At 38.5% G+C, this 18,166-nt stretch overlaps 1 protein-coding gene across 1 annotated transcript; it reads right to left on the reverse strand.

Moving 5' to 3' along the window:
- Positions 1 to 3,010: 3,010 nt before the first annotated feature.
- On the reverse strand, positions 3,011 to 17,295 carry rassf9 (Ras association domain family member 9). The gene is made up of 2 exons (XM_072386415.1): positions 17,057 to 17,295; positions 3,011 to 6,170 (listed from the first exon to the last, which is right to left on the reverse strand). The coding sequence occupies exons 1-2, from the start codon at positions 17,101 to 17,103 to the stop codon at positions 4,907 to 4,909; spliced, it is 1,311 nt and encodes a 436-aa protein (XP_072242516.1). The 5' UTR covers positions 17,104 to 17,295; the 3' UTR covers positions 3,011 to 4,906.
- Between the last annotated feature and the right edge of the window lie 871 nt (positions 17,296 to 18,166).

Consider the following 18,166-nt stretch of genomic DNA (forward strand, 5'->3'; position numbering starts at 1 on the left):
CTGGGTTTTCTTGACAATGAGTCACTCTGCAACAGGTAAAAAACTGCCTCTTCACTGTTTGTTGTAAAAGTGGAAGAAAAATAAAGCCATGAATTTATTGCAGTCCAAATGCTGTATACTGATTCTGAAAAGCACTTAATACAAAGGGACACATATTCCCAAGACTCTGTAAGAGTTTCAATAGTCTGTCTTAGCTTAAGTGCAGGTCTTTACAACCTGCCAAGAACTTGAAATTTACACCCTAAGCTTTGTTTAACTTTTTGTGGTGCCTCAGCAACCTAAGCAACAACTAGTGTGAGAAAAAACACAGTGAAGTCCTTGATGCCTTCAAAACTAGAGTCAGAATTGGTTCGTTTTATTATTTACTGTATTTTATAGTGACAGGTGCCTCGACTTGTTTGACTGTAGAATGATGTGAAATGAGTTTGTCCTCAAGGCATCTCCGTGCCTTTTCCTATAAATTTTTTTCTGATCTACATTTGAGTTCATTAGTTTCCTTTTCTGCCTCGCCTTGCCTGAACCCCATGAACAGCTTATCGGCTATGGTGGGGCATTTCTCAAGAATGACATGCAATGCATGTTGTAAAGAAAAAGGAGGTGTAAAGGATGACAGGTGACAGTATGCAGCCACAACTCGTCTGTTTGAAGCCATGTAGGTGTGGACTGAATGCCTGCTTGTGAATGAATATGTGGTTATTTTGGACACATTGTCTTGGCCAGAAATGAGTGTTTTACAGCCCAAAGGAAGAAAATGGGAACACTGCTATTTTCATTTTGAGCTGCCCAAAATATTCAGTTTAAAAAAAAAACTTTGTGGGACTAATTTTTACACCAGGAAGCAATTGAATTACTGGGAAGTGAAAATGAAATAAATGGTGTCGGTGGCAATACATTTGCACTGAAAAAAAATATAACAAATCTAATATAAACTGGCAAAGTGTGCCCAGTGGCAGCTGGAATAGGACCACAGACCCCATCTTAAATGAAATACAGAATGCAATGATTTGCATACTAGATTTTATTCACAATGAAGAAAACATAACAAATGTTGAAAGTGAGTCATGATACCATTTCATGAAAAATATTTCCTCATCTTGAAACTGATGGGAGGAACCCATCTCAAAAAGTTGGGATAGGGCAACAGAAAGTAAGTAGTGCTACAAAGAAGTAGATGAAAGAACACATTGCAACTATTTAGTAATTAACAAAAGGTCAGTCACATTATTAGCTATAAAAAGAGTACGTTAGAGAGACAGTCTGTCTGAAGTAAAGAAGGCCAGAGGTTCAGCAATCTGCAAAAACCTGCATCAACAAACTACAAACAAAGCAATTTCAGAATGATGTTTCATCTAAAATTGTGAGCAGTACATAATATTATTGAAAGGTTCAGAGACTCAGGAACGTCTGTGTGCAAAGGACACAGCTAAAAATCAGTTCTAGATGTCAGTGATCTTCCACAAATGAAGCTTAAAGCTCTATCATGCAAAAAAAGAGGCCATATGTGGCCATAACCCAGAAATGCCTCTCTGAGACATAACTCGTTTAAAACGGGCTGAGGCAAAGTGGAAAACTGTTCTGTGGTCAGACAAATTGAAATTTGAAGTTCTTTTTGAGAATCATGGATGCTGGATTTTGGCAATCTGGAGGACTAAAGGGGACTCAGATCAAAAGCCTGCATCACTGATAGTATAGGGGGGACCTTGAACTGGCAACTTACACATTTGGAGTGGCACCAAGGTACCTTTAGGTTTTAGAGCAACATATTCTGTCATCCAGAGGACGGCTTGCCGAATACATTTCAGCAAGACATGTTAAACCGCATACTGCATCTATTACGACAATATGGCTTCGTAGTAGAAGAGTCCAGGTACTGGACTAGCCTACCTGCAGACCAGACCTTGACATGACATGTTATTTGTTTTCTATCTTCATTTAAAATTTACATGGGGTCCCAACACTATTGAACTGGGGTTTTAAACCAAATCAGAATATGTGAACAAAGTGACCGAAAGTTATTGAACAAAATCAAAAAGGCTTTTATATAGTGAAAATAAAGATTGCAGAGCTAAAAGATACAATAATTGGCACCAAGTTGGCATTATGGAAAGGAAAGCATAAAAGGACTACCGTTTTCAAAACTTATATAATATAATATAATAATGAGCTTTGACTTAAAACCCAGAAAAACTTTTGAAGATAGTCGATATCTGTCATTACAAAAAGGACTGTTAACACCGTCATTGCAATTCTCTTATAATATCTTGATCTCTTTTCAAAGTTTAATCATGGGCACAGAAAATTTTGTGTTCTTCCTTTGAAATACAAAAGAAAAATGACAAACTTTAGACGCAGGTGGAAGACTCCTGCCAAAACGTGGCTAATTGTTGAATAAAAGATTTAGTTACCCAACATTTCTTTCACCGACTCAGGACAAGTCTTTTAAAGCTTTTAAAAGTAAATTCCAGACAACGCCTTTGTCCCAACTTGAGGTATGATGGTGAGACAGATAACACTGGAAATGCCGTCATAATCCGCCATTCCATCAACGGGTATGGGGCACCAGTGCGAGATTGTCCACATTGTAAGCTGTACAGCCTTTCATACTTTGTTACTTAGTAGCTTGAAGCAGTGAAAGAGGAGGGGGGGTTAGCAATTAGTGTGTGAAATAGATATCCTCTGCTTTTCCACTCACTTGGCCTGCTGTACCCCAAGTACAAAGTGTTAGTCTGTCAGCAGTACCTTGGCATGAAGAGAGCACTTGCTGTTGTTTGTGCATTGTCATCTGCTTATATAGTACAGGTCTGAAAGGGGGTTTAAAGGTAGCTGTGTTGTTTCACATTGATAACTCTGCGCTTTGTAGAATCTTTATATTTCAACCCTGTTTTGGCAAAGTTAGGTTTTCTTTTTTGTTTTGGCACTAACATCATCTGTTGGCACCGTTACCAAGTCATATCCAAGAAGGATTCATTTCATCATCGATGCATAGCTGAAACAAAGTCCACAACAACGATTTATAGTTTTGCACAAGAAGTCTTTATTATGAAAGTTAGCATGTGGTACATATATACAGTAACATTTTTTTGTGTGACTTTGATTCAGTAGATTTCTGCTTTTGAAATATTATCAAAATATTTGCTGCAAAATACAGTGACATGGGAAATAAATAGCTTTTCAAATTGCTTTAGCAAATTGTCTTTAAAAATTGTGCACGTCTCATATTTACAGTACTTACAGCAAAATGTATTTACAACTTAGTTAAGAGGAATGTTTCTCAAATATTTTATTGAAGAAATTCTACATCCAAACTATTGAGCTATTTGTTTTAATGTAAAACATTATTTATACATTTAAGTATGTACAAAGAAGTGCAGCTTCACAAATAGTTTGAGAACTTGAGAAAAGTCCAAATTCACCTTTAGCTAATGGGACTGTGATAACAACACCTGACACAGGGACTAAACTTTTGTGCCTCTAAATGGAAAATCAGACCGACGTAAACAGTGTAGTTGCAACCGCAGGGTGTAATTCATTTCAGATGTGAAGGGCAGGCAAAAATTACATATGGCTGCTCAAACACTGAATTGATCTGTCTGCTATTGTTTCTGCTGATGAGTGAGTCCGGAATTTTTTTTGATGCATCATCAGAGACAAATTGATTGATTTAAAGTTAAACAAGTAGTTAAACTACTTGCCGATTAACAATACAGAAACAAAAGGACTGCCTAAAAATGAAAGCAGCATGAAAAGTGTTCCATTCTGATAAAGAGTATTATGAACAAAGGAAAAAAAATTACTTTGTCTTAGAGAGGAAAAAGGTTAAACAAAGAAACAAGGATACAGTAATTCACATCTAAAAGGAATCAGGAACAGGAGTATTAAATGGTAAGAAATAGTCCCCTTAGGCACCTTACTGGGAACCTCCAGTGTGGGACCAAGCTGCAGACAAGATGGTGGACCACTCGGGTACCACCCACAGAGGCACTGTGGAAGCTGACAGTGATAATGCCTTTACACAAACAGAAGTAGATAATTTTTGTGTCAATTTTAGCTATATTGCTTGTATACTATCTTGTGACAGAAAATAAATACTGTTTGTTTGCCTCTTTAAAAAAGTTATCTAACTTGTTAAAAGGTTTCATTCCAAGCTTTAAACACTTTCGAAATTGTTTATGTAACTTAAAAGAAATAAGTTTTATATGGTGCCATTGAGTGCAAAACCTTTGGATCAAGTTACATTAGGTTGTTAGCCTGTGGATCCCATTTTGAGGATTCAACCCTGATTATTCAAGCGCAAATGTTACAGATGCCAACAAGACAGATTGTCTTAGATCACTACCTATCTGAAAAAGTTGTACTGAAAGTGTAAGGTTGAACGTTGATTTATTTATTTTTCCCCACTTGATTGGTGACAACTTTTCATGCCAACTGCCATCTTTAGACAGTTTCCATAGTCCACCATCTTGCCTGCAGCTAGGTCTGTTGCCTGTCTACATATTTCATATAGAGTTTCATTTCACACTCAAGCCCAAGCATCCATTGACCTTACACATACCCACATTGTAATTTAAGAACCCTTGAAGCTTAAGTTGAGGGTATATTCAGATCTCTCCTACAAAGAATTTTGTGTCTACCAGAATAAAAAAGCAAACAAACAAATAAACAACTCTTGATTTGGTACAACTGATTACTTTCGGTTTATTCCATAAGACTTGACTCATTAATCCAAAAGTCTACCATCTATCACTTTGCACACTTTTTGTAGTATATAATAATATATAAATAAATCAATAAATATACCCAACGATAAAGTAACTTAACTCAAGCAAGGAGATAAAGACCATATGTGAGAGGCACAATGTGAAGCTGGTGCTTGTAGAACGATAAATTGGAGGATTACCAGGATTCTTCAAACGTCTGTGTCCAGTGGGGGAGGGAAGTCCAGGCATGGTGACAGTGAATCCTGACTGTGTGTGGAGCTAATCCCAGTGTCTGAGTCTGTGTCTGTAACGTCTGGAGGGGACAGACTGTGTTTGAGTTTCACTGTCTGGGACACACTGCACTGAGCCTCGTTTTTTACAAGGACAGGCACAGGCTTCTTCTCCTCCATGCTGTCCATGATTTGCAGTGAGTTCAGCTGGGCTGCAAGCTGCCAGCACTCCTCGTCCTTAGCAACCAGTGTATAGTCAAAGTACTTAAGCTGCTTGTCGATTTCTGCAACTTGGTTTTGAAGTGCCACGCCACTGAATATGCTGCATTTCAGTTCATCTTGAAGCCCCTCAACCTCAGCATTATAGAGTGCTTCATCAGCTTCAGCAGGAAAACCAGATGTCGCCGCAGCTAATTTCTGCTCATTGTCCTCATGTTGGACCAGAGGGAAGTTAGCCTTCCTCAGCTCAGCGTCGATATCCTGGGAAAGCTGGAGGATGAGTTCCTTGTGCCTCTGAATCTGCATCTCCAGCTGTTCAACCCCATCACTGCTGTACAAACACTCGAGATGCTCATCGCTGTGTCCCACCAAATTTGGACCACTAGCCTGAGCCAGTGTACCCTCAGATTCAGCTTCCCTCTGCACTTGGTGCTCAAATTGCTCAATCTCCAAATCCAACTCTCTCATCCGCTGGATCTGCTCTCTGATTGTGTGATCCTGGTTGAGAATAAGCTGCACCATGCGATCGATCTCTTCGGCTCCTGGAGAGCTCCTGCTCTCTTTGTGAATCTTCTCAAGCTTCCGGAAAGCTTTTTTCACCATGCGTTTTTGCTTCTCCACTGGCAGAGGCTGGGCATACTGAGAGTGACCATGCTCCCATCGTTTCGGCCTGGCCCCTCTAGACTTTCCAATCATCTTAGTGGGCTGAGGCACAAAATCACTGGTTTTCACCAAAATGAACTGTATAAAGGGTCGCTGGTCACCCCAAGCATACCAGAGTCTCAGGATCCTGGTGAGAGGGGGCAAGGCTCTTTCAAACCCCTTCCATCGCTCGACGAGACAGAAGTCTTTGGGCTCCCCATGCAGGAGTCGCTTGCTCTCTGGGATAGACTTGTGATCCTCCAGTAAAGCCTGAATCATATCTGCACATGTTGTGTGCTTTGTTACTCCACAGACGACCTTCTCTTCATTGCAAACGGTAACTTGAATCTCCTTTCCAACCACAGGCTCTGCATCTTTTGTCCTGGGAGAGAGACAGAAAAACAAACTTACAATTGACGCTAATATAGCTTTATAATTGTTGTTTTTTTTACATAATGCTGAAAGCATTCTTTGTTATCTAATGTTCTACAACATTTATACAAATACAGAACTTAATTTGGTTCAGCATTAAAATATAAGTTATGTCAACATTGATCACACAATTGTGAGGTATTTAGAGAGGTTGTGGTTAAAGTAGCTGAAGCCAATATGTTTATGAAGACCATTGTGGTGCCCGTGCTTGTTAATGTTTTAAACAATACGAACACATCAAGTACATCCACAATACCCGAGAGCCATCAAACAATTAAGTACAGTTCATTGGGCATTTCAACTAAGCTGTTGACATGGCGACAGTTAACAGCATTTATGCACAGCTGGTCTTTTACATTCCAAGCCAAGTAGCCTGCTGCCACTATGAAGTTGACATTTGTAGGGCACACTATTAGAGGATTTAAAAAAAAGATAAGTAATTAACAATTGAAATTATTGTGGGGAGAGAAAAAAAACAAAAAAAAAAACAAAAAACAACACATTTTTCTATTAAGCTCATTCATCGAAATACAACTTGTCAATGGCTAATCAGCCAATGTTAGAATTCATCAGCTATTTTTTTTAGCATCCTAGTAACTCCCTAAAGTGATCCACACATGCGCATGGACTTTGTAAGGGTTAAGAAATGTTTCTAAGTTTGTCATGTTGGCAGGGCAATACTAACAGAATGTAAATTGAGAGATGTGGATTTCTGTGCAAAATCAAATGTACTCTGCTAAATCGGATTAGATTTTCATGAAATCTTGTTTGTTATGAGGTGACAAGATAATGATTACATTTCAGTGTAAGATTCAGTTATCAACTGCAGAGTTAATTAGATCTATGCCAAAAGATTGCCACCGTTCTAAAAAGCCACAGCTACACTTTGGGACATATAGTGCTAATGAAACCAGTGATCCGTGTAAATAAGAGTTAGAAAATGGAAAAGAAAAATTGTCCCCAGTTTTGACTGGTTGTCCTTCTTTTTTAAGTTTGCTTTTTAAAGTTGAAACAGTAATACATGTAAAGCAACAAGCCGGGACAAAATTCCACATTCTTGGTTGTTGGAAGATCTGAGCCTACATATGCTACATAAATTTGAGGGTGGTTAGAAGTTAGATTTTCACACAAATTCAATTCCAAACTGTTTTTTAAAATTAGTTTAATTTTCTCATGTTAATAAGAAAGCAAATTTCATAAACATCTGATCAAAATTAAGCAAGATACGGTCCGATTTAAAAACTCAGATACATATTGCAATGGTCTTCTTCAAATTAAGAGACATAGCTATCAAACCCACATCGGGTAGTGGCGATCATTGCGGGCATGTTCACATTAGCATTTAACTTTTCCCACAATCTAAGTGTCTTGGTGATCTTGTTTGTCTCTAGATCAAATGAGGCTGGAGAGAAAAGACAAAAAAAAGAAAAAAAAAAGAGAAGCGAGATGACATGAAAGAGTCGTTAAAGGAACCTGAAACCTCAATAATGACATTACAATGTATTCAACCCCTAGGCACACAAGGCAGCCTTAAAATGTCAAAGTAAAATTATTTATTTTAAATAAAAATTTTGAAAGAGTGCTTACTATAGCAGTTACAGATTTGCCATTTTGAATGCAAGACATATACTGTTACTCTCATGCTTTTTAGGATCTTTCACTTCTAAGATGTATGTTTTCATGACTAGATCCCACTTTAATGGTTTTCCATTAGGTCAATGAGCAGAAAACTACATTCACTCATTTTGTGCTCCCTGGCTTGATTCTATTAGACTGTTACTCATCGTCCTACCCATCACAGATGATCATTTAATGGTTTGGTTCTGAGCTATTTAACCCCATGGCGCTCATTAACTTTTCGTCTGGACCGTAAAATTTGTGCAAAAATTGACCACTGATGGACCAAAGATATCCATTTTTTACAAGGTTAATGGAGCGCCGGTAATATACAGGACCTAATATCCAGTCATTAAATGATAGGCACCGGCAACGCAGACAGCCACAAATAATCAAATAAGTAGATAACATTGGCAGACATTTCAATCCGATTTTAGGATAAAGAATGATGTATCATGTTATTGTTTATATGAAAGATAACATGTTTAAATATTCTGCAATTCATGTGATTTATTGAGTTCACTCTACTGAAGCAGACTGCCAAGTTTCTGTCTCTGTGAATTACTTATATTTAGAGTTAAAGCGTCCTTTGAAAGCAAAATTATGTGTCATATAATATTCCTGTAATTATGCTGCCAAAAAACAAAACAAAGAATGATTATCCATATAATATCAGCAAGAGACAAAAACCTGAGCTCCTCCTCCAATCCTGAACTAAGGGCTGATTTTGTGGGTTGAAGGAATGTTGGTCTGTGGTTTTGCAGGCCAGCAGGCAATCTTTCATTAATCTGTTGACAGCAATAAATCCAAGTAATGTTGTCAATGATGTTATGTTTGATTGAGAATACGTTGAGAAACTTAGTTTCAAATAACAACACCAGATTACATCACCGAGGCTTATGACATAGATAGAGAGAAACCACTGGGCCAAACAGTATATCACTAGTGCGTTTTTAAATGCAACACTCCTCTATGCATCTTTTAATGCTTTTATAAAACTTTAAAACATAGACATGGTGGCTGTAAATAATCCATATTTATAGGGGGAAAAAAATCCAATCAGATACTACAATTGTTCTCAGACTGGATATCAAAAGTGTGATATTATTCCTTCACTTGGTATGCAGTAACAGCTTCAGATGGGAACGTTGCATCATGTAGCTGCTGTGTTTTTATCTGCTGAGCAATCTTGCTCGACTGTGACTCACATTAACCACTGATTGTAAGTAGGAAAGATGAATGAAAAAATACACAAGCGAACCAGATGATACAGAAATCCCATCCGCTGAACATCAACACAAATAAGATACTACAGGTAAGAACATTATTTGAAGGAGAGAACTTAAATTCTGAATTACCATGTCTCACATTTTGCAGATTTTATGAAAAATGGGAAACAGCATAGAATGAAAGCGCACAACTGATGTATTGTGTAAACCTGTTGAATAAGGTCTTGGGAATGTGATACAAAATAAGAGGCTGGTTAATGGTTATCCAGAGCCTCGGAGAAGAGCAGGGCAAAGCAAATATCTGAGTGGTGTGTAGGCCACACAAGTCTGTGGCATATCTAGACAATGTGCATGGCAACTATAAGCTCAAAAATTTCCAACTGCACCTACCATGATTACACCCCACAACTGCTGTATATTAAAAAAAGAAAACAGCGGGTGCACACACAAATAGCCACACCTGCACAGCATAACGCAATTGAACAACAGCATTGCATTACTTCATATGTCAGAGCAGCTTTGAGTAGACGAAATTTGTTAAGGCAGGGTCAGAAATTCCAAACAAATTCAACCATGTGGATCCATGTGCTGATGGAAAGAGAAATAAGACAAAAAACAAGGTAGTTGTACAAGATATGTTTGAAATCACTGAAGCGTAAATATTTCCATCAAATCTAAACATGCGAGAAGCGTGTTTCTGTGGTAATTTATGAGCATAAAGGTGAATAAACATGCTCTATAAACAATTGTGTATTTTAGTGAGGGTGACCTGGTCCCTCAGCTGTACAGGAAGAGGGTACAGCAAAGCAGGGAAACACCTGTGTTTGTCCTGGGCCACAATCACTAACTCTCAGGCAACATCCTGCCGGCACATTTTAATGGACAGAGGGAGGAAGAGGAATAATGGATTTACTGTAGGCCTGTTTTCAGCTCCACTCAAATGTGAAGAAAGCGTTAACAAATATGTTTGGAACAGTTTGTGGCAGTGATTTGGAAACCAAAATGCCAAGGATTTAACTGAGAAGAGAAAGAAATAAACATTAAATTAATTCATGACCATGACTTTCATGACATGCTTCTATAAATGGCTACTCGAGACTCCTACTAGCTAACTGCTAACTAGATTAGCTTAAATGTAAAAGAGCAGTTACGTCGCTGTACAGTTACGACTTAAATGCCAGTGTGAATTGTTTTTTTTAGAATTTTGAGGTGGTTCCTATTATACAGAAATACAATTGTACAAGCTTGTGAGTATTTGAACTGGCTAACTTGAATTGACAGAAACCTAGACCAATTTAAAGTTCATACTCTTGAAGAAAATAGCAAAATTACATTTCAAAAGAGAAATTCTACAAATTTCAAGTCAGAATTTTTGGTGGAGCTTTATAAAAATCCAATTCTTAACCTACTATAGGCTGTAATTGCTAAAAGTTACCATGAAACAGCTACGTTAGGGCGCTTTGCTTCCGCATATTTCCGAGTTTCCTGTAAGAACACAGCTCAGGAGGCTGCCTAATCTGAAAAAAAGTCCTAATCTGTTGTGACTGATAAAATTTTTCTTCAATCAAAGTGAATGATCAGCATTTTTTTTTCTCCCAGTCGTTTTACAAGTTATGAAAAACTATCACAAAAATCCAATTAAAATCACATACAATATCACTTTTGTCATTGTTGAGACAGAGATGCATGTTTTGGTTGCATGTTGCACAAGACAGCATATATAAACAAACATCTTTTGTTTCATGGGAACTTGAAGACTATAAAATCACATCTCTGGAACTAGTGTTTGTTTAAACAGAATCCTGTATGAGGAAAACATTTTGATGAAACTGTTATCAGGCCTTGGGAATGCAAAAACCTTCAAACTCCCTGGCAGAGCATACAAAAGTACTTCATGCATAACACCTAAACCCATCATAAGGGCTTGCACCTCTGGTGCCATTTGGAATCCAGTTTCTAGACACAGTAAATGAGGGTGCCTTCATAGGTGAATTTTTGACTGATAAGCTGACACGGATGTTGTAATTAACTCAAATCCACTGTATGACGCTCTAACTTAAAAGGTACTATAAAAACTTGGAAAGATGCTATACAGTGAAAGACACAGGATAGGTTAGAGCTCAATATTTCACACTTGAGTGCACCCAAGAAACCTGAGCAAACCAGCTTGACCTCAGATTGAACTTAGAGGCAGAGATCTGCAGGTAGACATCAGACACGTGGGAGGAAACCACTTTTAAATTATAGGAATTTTGTTGCAAGTTTCTGCGTGGAATGATTTCATTGCAGCCTCACAGTGGTGGCATATTCTTCTCAATTGTAACACTCATAATAACAACCTTCTAATTCCTTCTGGTATAAATTTGCCAGCTACAAGTTACCACAGAGGACAGCATGCTGGTGGTTTGAACAAGTCATCGCAAATTACAGAATTACAGCCCTCAGTTGTCTCAGCAAGCTGTCTCAGATCAGTAGACATCTGATAAGGTGGCAATAGCAAGGACAGTTCTTTGTAGGTGTATAGTGGGGAAGCAATGGTATTTGGTAAAATATTGAACCGTTCGGTGCGCTATAAACGGGACAATACACCGCGGGTTTTTCAGTTTTGCAATTCATTTTGCGATGATGCGTTTACAGGCCACCGTGTGTGCCTGTCCAGGCAGGTGAAAAGCCCTCCCTGCAAGACGTGAGTTGATGTCCAATCACTATTGTGCCTCCACCCATGCACCCCCTGTCAGTCACACTGTTGTAACTGAAGGTGAGTTCAAAGTGCAGCTTGCACATGGAAGCAGCAAAAAGAAAACAAAGAGGCATGGCCAGCACTAGCGGAGGAATTGAGAGCAGTGGTGGACTAGCCATAGGGAGCACCAGTACATTTCCCGGTGGCCTGCTCGGAGATTGCCGATGGTCAGTGCGCCATCTAGCTCTGATCTGGACGTTAGTTAGACTAATTTACATTGCAGCGCGCATTGAGAGGGCAGCATTTGTGTGCTGCGACTAAAGGTGCGTACAAGCAGTACACGAATGTCGTGTTTAGTAACTGTTAACTTTAAAGGAAAGTGTTATATTATTCAGTACACCAGTGATACTGGTATGTTTACAGTTTTTGCTAACAAGCAAAATAACTAATAAATTTTATTGAAAAAAAAAAAAAAAAATTAAAAAATTAAAAACACCCAAAAAACAAGATACAGACCGTACCGTGGGTTACCTGTACCGTTGCACCCTAGTGTATAGCACATTATTCATGTAAACTCAGAAATGAATGAAATATTAGAATATAGATGACATAATACTGACATAAGTAAAACACAGACTTTGAATTAATAAAGCATACACCCAAGTGATGCATATTTTTTCCAGCAGGAACAAAAGTTTATATCCCATAACCCATATATCCCATAACCACTGCTGTCAACAATATTTTGTTTCTCTTGCGAAGGGATTCATTTAGTGACAATATTTGGATTAATCTACTGGTGGTGATAAAATAATTGGTCAGCAAGACTGTCCCTCAAGGCAAAACTGTCCCTGTGGGGTGTTTGTTCATGGAAACAGACACAGCCATAATAATGTTCAAGTAATGTAGCTGTCGTGGGAGCAATTGCATGTTAAGTGCAAAATGGCATCCATTTAATGAGGGGTTGCAAGTATTTTTTTTTTTTTTTAAAACCCAACCAGGAAATGATAAAAGAGTTTCAATAAAGTGTTGCTATTCAGTGAACATAACTCAGAAGTGGAGAAAATAATAGTAATATGTCGGTTTCGATCAAGCGCCCCATACTTCAATGCATGACTGCACCAACCAGCCCCACCCAGCCCCTTCTTCCGTGTGAGAACTTTGTGACTTGACAAAGGAAACACTTGAGAAGGATATTTGTTTGAATGTTTAAATGCTCATATGAGTTATTTCCTTCATGTTGGTTGTAAGGGCAGCAGTTTAGAAGATTTAGCGTTTCCATTGGAGAACCTGTTGGAATGTGCAGGGATTTAAAGGGCAGCATTTTAGAGAATAAAAAAAATACGACTGTAATATGGTCTCTCAAGGACACTCTGGAACTACAATGTCCAGGAAAAAAGGACTTATCCACCCTTATCTTTCCAAACTCCAGCCTTGTTCAGTAGCGGATAAGGAGGAGGCACATTTAGGTGACACTTTTGTTTAGAACTATTAAGACTTATTAAGCTGTCTGTCATGGTCTGCTTTTTATTTAAATTTAAATGTTATTTAAAAGTTCAGAACAGAAATATTGAAATCAGCACATTATCAATAAATCAAGATAGTTAACCATTCCTGATTAAAGAGTGGTGGCCCAGTTTGCCAAGATGGCTTTGCCAATAATAACATGTACCCTTTCATTATTTGATACAGCATGTCCATCTTCATGATTTCTGGCACCACCTCATAAAATTACAGATGAGTATTAAATTTGTAGTGATCATAAAGTAGAGTTCAGGCAAATGGAAAAAGCAATAGGTTTGCAGTTTTATTTACCCGATGACATTGCTGGAAGAAAAGTGAAGAGATCAACAATAGTGATGAAAGTTTGTCACAAATGTCATCCGTTCAATAGTAGACATTTTGCCTAAATCTGCAAATGTCAGCTTCATGGCAGCACCAGGGGAAAACTAAAGGGATCATCCAGCTCAGACATTCATTCTCTGAGCACACTAGATTTTTAATTCAATTTAATGGCAGGCAATCCAGTTGTCGAGACATTTTCAACTTGGACATTCTGGTTAACGAAGTGAAATTTTTATGCAGTCACACTGCTAATGCAGCTACAAAGTCATGCGTCATATACGTCTAGGAACTTTTAAAATGCTTCCTTCTGAAAGTCCTTCTAAAAACTACTTTATGTGGTATACTAAACAATTTTCTGCGGGAAATTAGGTAAATGAAACCTTTAAAATCAGTTGAAGCGAACAAAGTGCCGAACGTGGGATATAACCCACTACTTTACAGATGTTTGCGTTGTTTAAGATGACCAAAACCAAGCTGATTTCCTCTCAGAAAAACTTCAGATCAAGCGTATAAGAAAGAAAGTACAGTATCTACATAATGCCTGATCTATATAAAGAAGAAAGGAACACAGAATACAGGAGAGAAACTATCCAGTGCTGGACAGAAGGTGCTTCCTCTTGCTCTTATCTGTAAGAGGATGAGGCATTGCTGAGGAAATAACATCACCTTTCTATCTGGATATGTTTATCTCTGGAATGACTAGCGCTCTGATAGGCATCTGTGAGCAGAGACACAACACCCCTTCCCTTTTCTTCCTTTCCTCTGTGAACCCCCCCCACCCCTATTATTTTCTACTCCCGGCAGGCCTGTGAATCACCAAAGTAGCTTTAGCTTGCATAAAAGATAAATTGCTTCTTTTGTCTCTTTTAGCTCAAATAGCATCTTTCTTTGTTTGCTTTTGCCAGCTAATCTGCATGAACCAAGCAATTTCAGCAGCTAATTGGCTCTGTGCATAATGCTGTATGGCAGCAATAGTAGCTTAAAGCAAGAGGGCACTACATTACTTTGACCATATATGTCACTGGCAGGCAACCCCTTCAAAAACTGTTTCAATTAGTATCTAATTGCTTTGCTTGATAAATTGATGTTTTTACTATATTAGAAAGAACAATTGGTGCTGCGGGTCGATCAATGTGGGAGAGCAGCTGTATTACCACCACGACATGCAAGCAGAAGAAAGATAGTGTTCAGAGGGCAATTTAGTAGATGTCTGGGTCTATTTGAAGATGATGGTTAAACATTTGGATTTAGCCCAGATTTGAATATACTAGCAATGAAAACTAACTTGCCTATTTGGGAACACAACTCAAGATGTACTCCTCATAAACACTTTACAAGTTACTGAGCAAAACAGCCACACAGTACTGTAAACACCCACCACACTGTCATGCTGATTTCAGACAGACATTCTGTCTGTGAAGCAACTGAAACTGTAATTACTAAAACATACTAAATGACTACCTCCTTTTAAACGTATTTATGTACTCAACTGCCCCCTTTAAGACATCCCGGAAAACAGTTTTGTTCGCAGCATACAGCTTGTACAGTTACACATTTTTGACATCCCAATGCATTGAATAAAATTGATATTAGCCTTTGTAATTTGGTGAGCAAACTGGTGAGCACATTTCCATCATGCAATATCACAACAGACTAGAGAGAAAGAAGCTTTGAAGAGAAAAGCTCGCTCGTTTCAAAACAGGTCAGTAAAACTGAATCACCAGGAGCTATCTGCATCATGTTGCAGCTGCTGTAAGGTGAACTGCGAGAGAGAGACTTGCTGCATAACAACAGGAACCGCTGAATAAAAACTAGCCAGACTCTGGGGTAAAATCTGGCAAATCGTTAAGTGTGTGACCCCCTGTCACAGTTCATCATGTTCAGTGTGAAGCCACAACTGCTTGAAAACTCCCAGACAATGAACAGTAAAACAATCCAACAACCCTTGAAGAAAATCTTGTGGTGTGAACTTTGACTGAAATTGCATGTGCTCTTTTTCTACATCAGTACAGTGCCCAATGCCTCAGTGATGCATTGTGAGAATGAAAGTATAGAATTAAATCATATATCTTTAGGTTTATTGCAGTTTTTGTGTTTCAACAGCAACTTCATGTCCTGCCATTCTTTGGCAAACATCACACTCAGTGTTTCGGTGCGAGTGTGAGCCAGCGTCTGTAATCAAACGTTTGACACGCCAACAGATCTAAACACTTGACATAATTATAGGTACCACAATGGTAATTACTGTGCAGCACACACACACTTGCAAAAAAAAAAAAAAAGAAAACACAAGACATCAACTCGAGACAACTTCAGTCTGACTGTTTGAAGTTTTATTAAAGATCCCACTCAGATCTGTGTGATCCATTCTGCTGATGGTGCCACTGTCAAAAAATATATACATTCATTTAGCATAAAAGGCTGTATCATATCTGAACTAAATCGAACCTTTTTTTTTGCTGAGTTTAGTTGTATGCAATAATGTTAATAGGTAGAGCTAATGAATGTACTTCTACTTTCTTGATCCTGTTCTTGTCAATTCTGTACGGTATTGAATTGTGAGCCAGACACTGAAAAATAAACTGTTTGTCAACTGTGCACAAAAGGCTGCAGTTAACAAATCAAACAGAATTTCTGCTGCAGTATCAGGAGGCAGCTTTGAGCCTATGTAAACTTAATTTCCCCACCTTTCGAAAGCATGGCTATACCCCAGCTGCAGCCAGTGACACATCAAAAGGCCAAGTCAGACACTTAAGGAAATTGCTTTGGCAAATGATCTTAACCCTGATTATAGGATCTCACTGAAACTGAGACGAGAATGTTTTTATCACTCCACTGGATCAGATAAAAAGCTTATCTTAAGAAAAATGCTTTTTTTTAAAAATAAAAAATTCAACACATTTGTTGATGCACAGTTTAATTTATGAAGAGTGAGGACCACCACTGAAGGCCACACAGACAGAGGGAGTGTCAAATTATACAAAAACATAGCTCCACTGCTGCTTCATGCGCGCACACACACACATACTGTTACTAATAGATTTCTTTTTGACTTTTTGGTCACGGTTTACCCCTAAAATAGCAACACAGATGTTAAGATGTCCAAAACCAGGTAAATATTGGTTTAAAACATTAACAAAGGTGCGCTGGATAGTTTATGATAACCCTGAGTTCCAAGGCGCATTTGCCTCACTTTACAACATTGCTATTTAGATTTCACTTCTAGCCGCCTGAAGTTTTTTTCCCGTCTAAAAATAGTCGAGAAGATGCTGTTTCAAAGCTGCGGTTCCTTATCCCACTTTGTTTGTTGTTCACCTTACATTTAAACTCCAATGCGCATCGGATTGTGCGTAATTCGTCCAAGCAAACATTTCCCCTCTCGGCGCTTACTCACACTCAGACTCCGGTTTAGAAAAACACACTCAACAGGTTTCATGAAACCTTACACTCATCTCATCAAATTACCTGTTTTTCAGTCGAGTTTTGAGGAAGTTTTTTCCAAACGGAGCCATGACTCAGGCACGTAAGAAAGACAGCTCCGGCGATTCAAAAGAATATGTCACAGCAGTCCAAGCATGGCAGGACGAGGGACACTTGACGTTTCAGGAAAGTTTGGAAGCGTCCCGACTGCAACTCTGTCCGTCCCATCCGAAGAGCGGAGGGAGGTGTTTCCCAAGAAACTCTGGTGAAACTCTGCCCCCTTTCACCTGCGGGAGCTCCAGCAGATAAAGCGAGTAAAGTGGGTTGCACATACATTATTGCACATAAAACTGTGAAATTGGGATATTCATTTAAATATAGGGGGCTGCAAATAACCTGAAAAACGTGTAGGAAAAAAACACGTGGAAAAGAGAGGGTTTAAGTAGCCTATCGTGTGCGTAAATGCCGCCTAATTTAAATAAAGAAAAGGCTATTTCAAAATACACGGGTCATTAAGTCCACACCTGCATCTCTGCACATTTAATTTTGTTTTTTATTATCCCACCGTGCAATGAGCAAAACATGTGTCAGTGAGCTGCACTACAGAGCACTCAGAAGGAATTATGTTCACATGGGAACTCTTATAACTGTCCCCGTACTCCCCGCTGAGATTCAAATGACAGATTGAATTCAGATATCAGAGGAATGCAGTCTGTTTTTAGCTCAGTTTAACCGTTTTTTAATGCTCGAAGTATCTTTAACCGAACACATAGGTCCTGAAGTTGTTCCAACGGGGCTATTTACTTTTAAAAGGAGATTATTCTCTGTGGGTGCCAGTTATTATTCGTGAATTTGGCTTGCACACATAAACAGGAAACAAGAATTACAATTACTGACATAAGCAGCTTTGTGTTATCAGAGTTTTACTTGCACTGTAGTCCTCTATATGCACAATATTCTTCACCTTTTTATGTTTTTCAAATGTGTTCAACTTTGAATGACAGATTCTATCATTTTTAACAAAATGATCGTATTTCCTGAAATCCAGTGGCCATCCCAGGTTTTATATTCCAGGTCCATATATGTAATGACAATGACCCACAAGCCTATTGTGATCATTCCTGTGGACCCCACATTAAAGTACCACACCATTCT

The sequence above is a fragment of the Leuresthes tenuis genome, unplaced genomic scaffold (assembly GCF_036924035.1).
Source record: "Leuresthes tenuis unplaced genomic scaffold, fLeuTen1.0.hap1 SCAF_5, whole genome shotgun sequence".
Classification (NCBI taxonomy): Eukaryota; Metazoa; Chordata; class Actinopteri; order Atheriniformes; family Atherinopsidae; genus Leuresthes; species Leuresthes tenuis.

Bases quoted from the DNA above. Each gene is read 5' to 3' on its own strand.
- rassf9 (XM_072386415.1), bottom strand. From the start codon at position 17,103: ATGGCTCCGTTTGGAAAAAACTTCCTCAAAACTCGACTGAAAAACAG. The intron at 6,171-17,056 runs GTAATTTGATGA...TCTCTCTCCCAG, and splicing joins AAAACTCGACTGAAAAACAG to GACAAAAGATGCAGAGCCTG.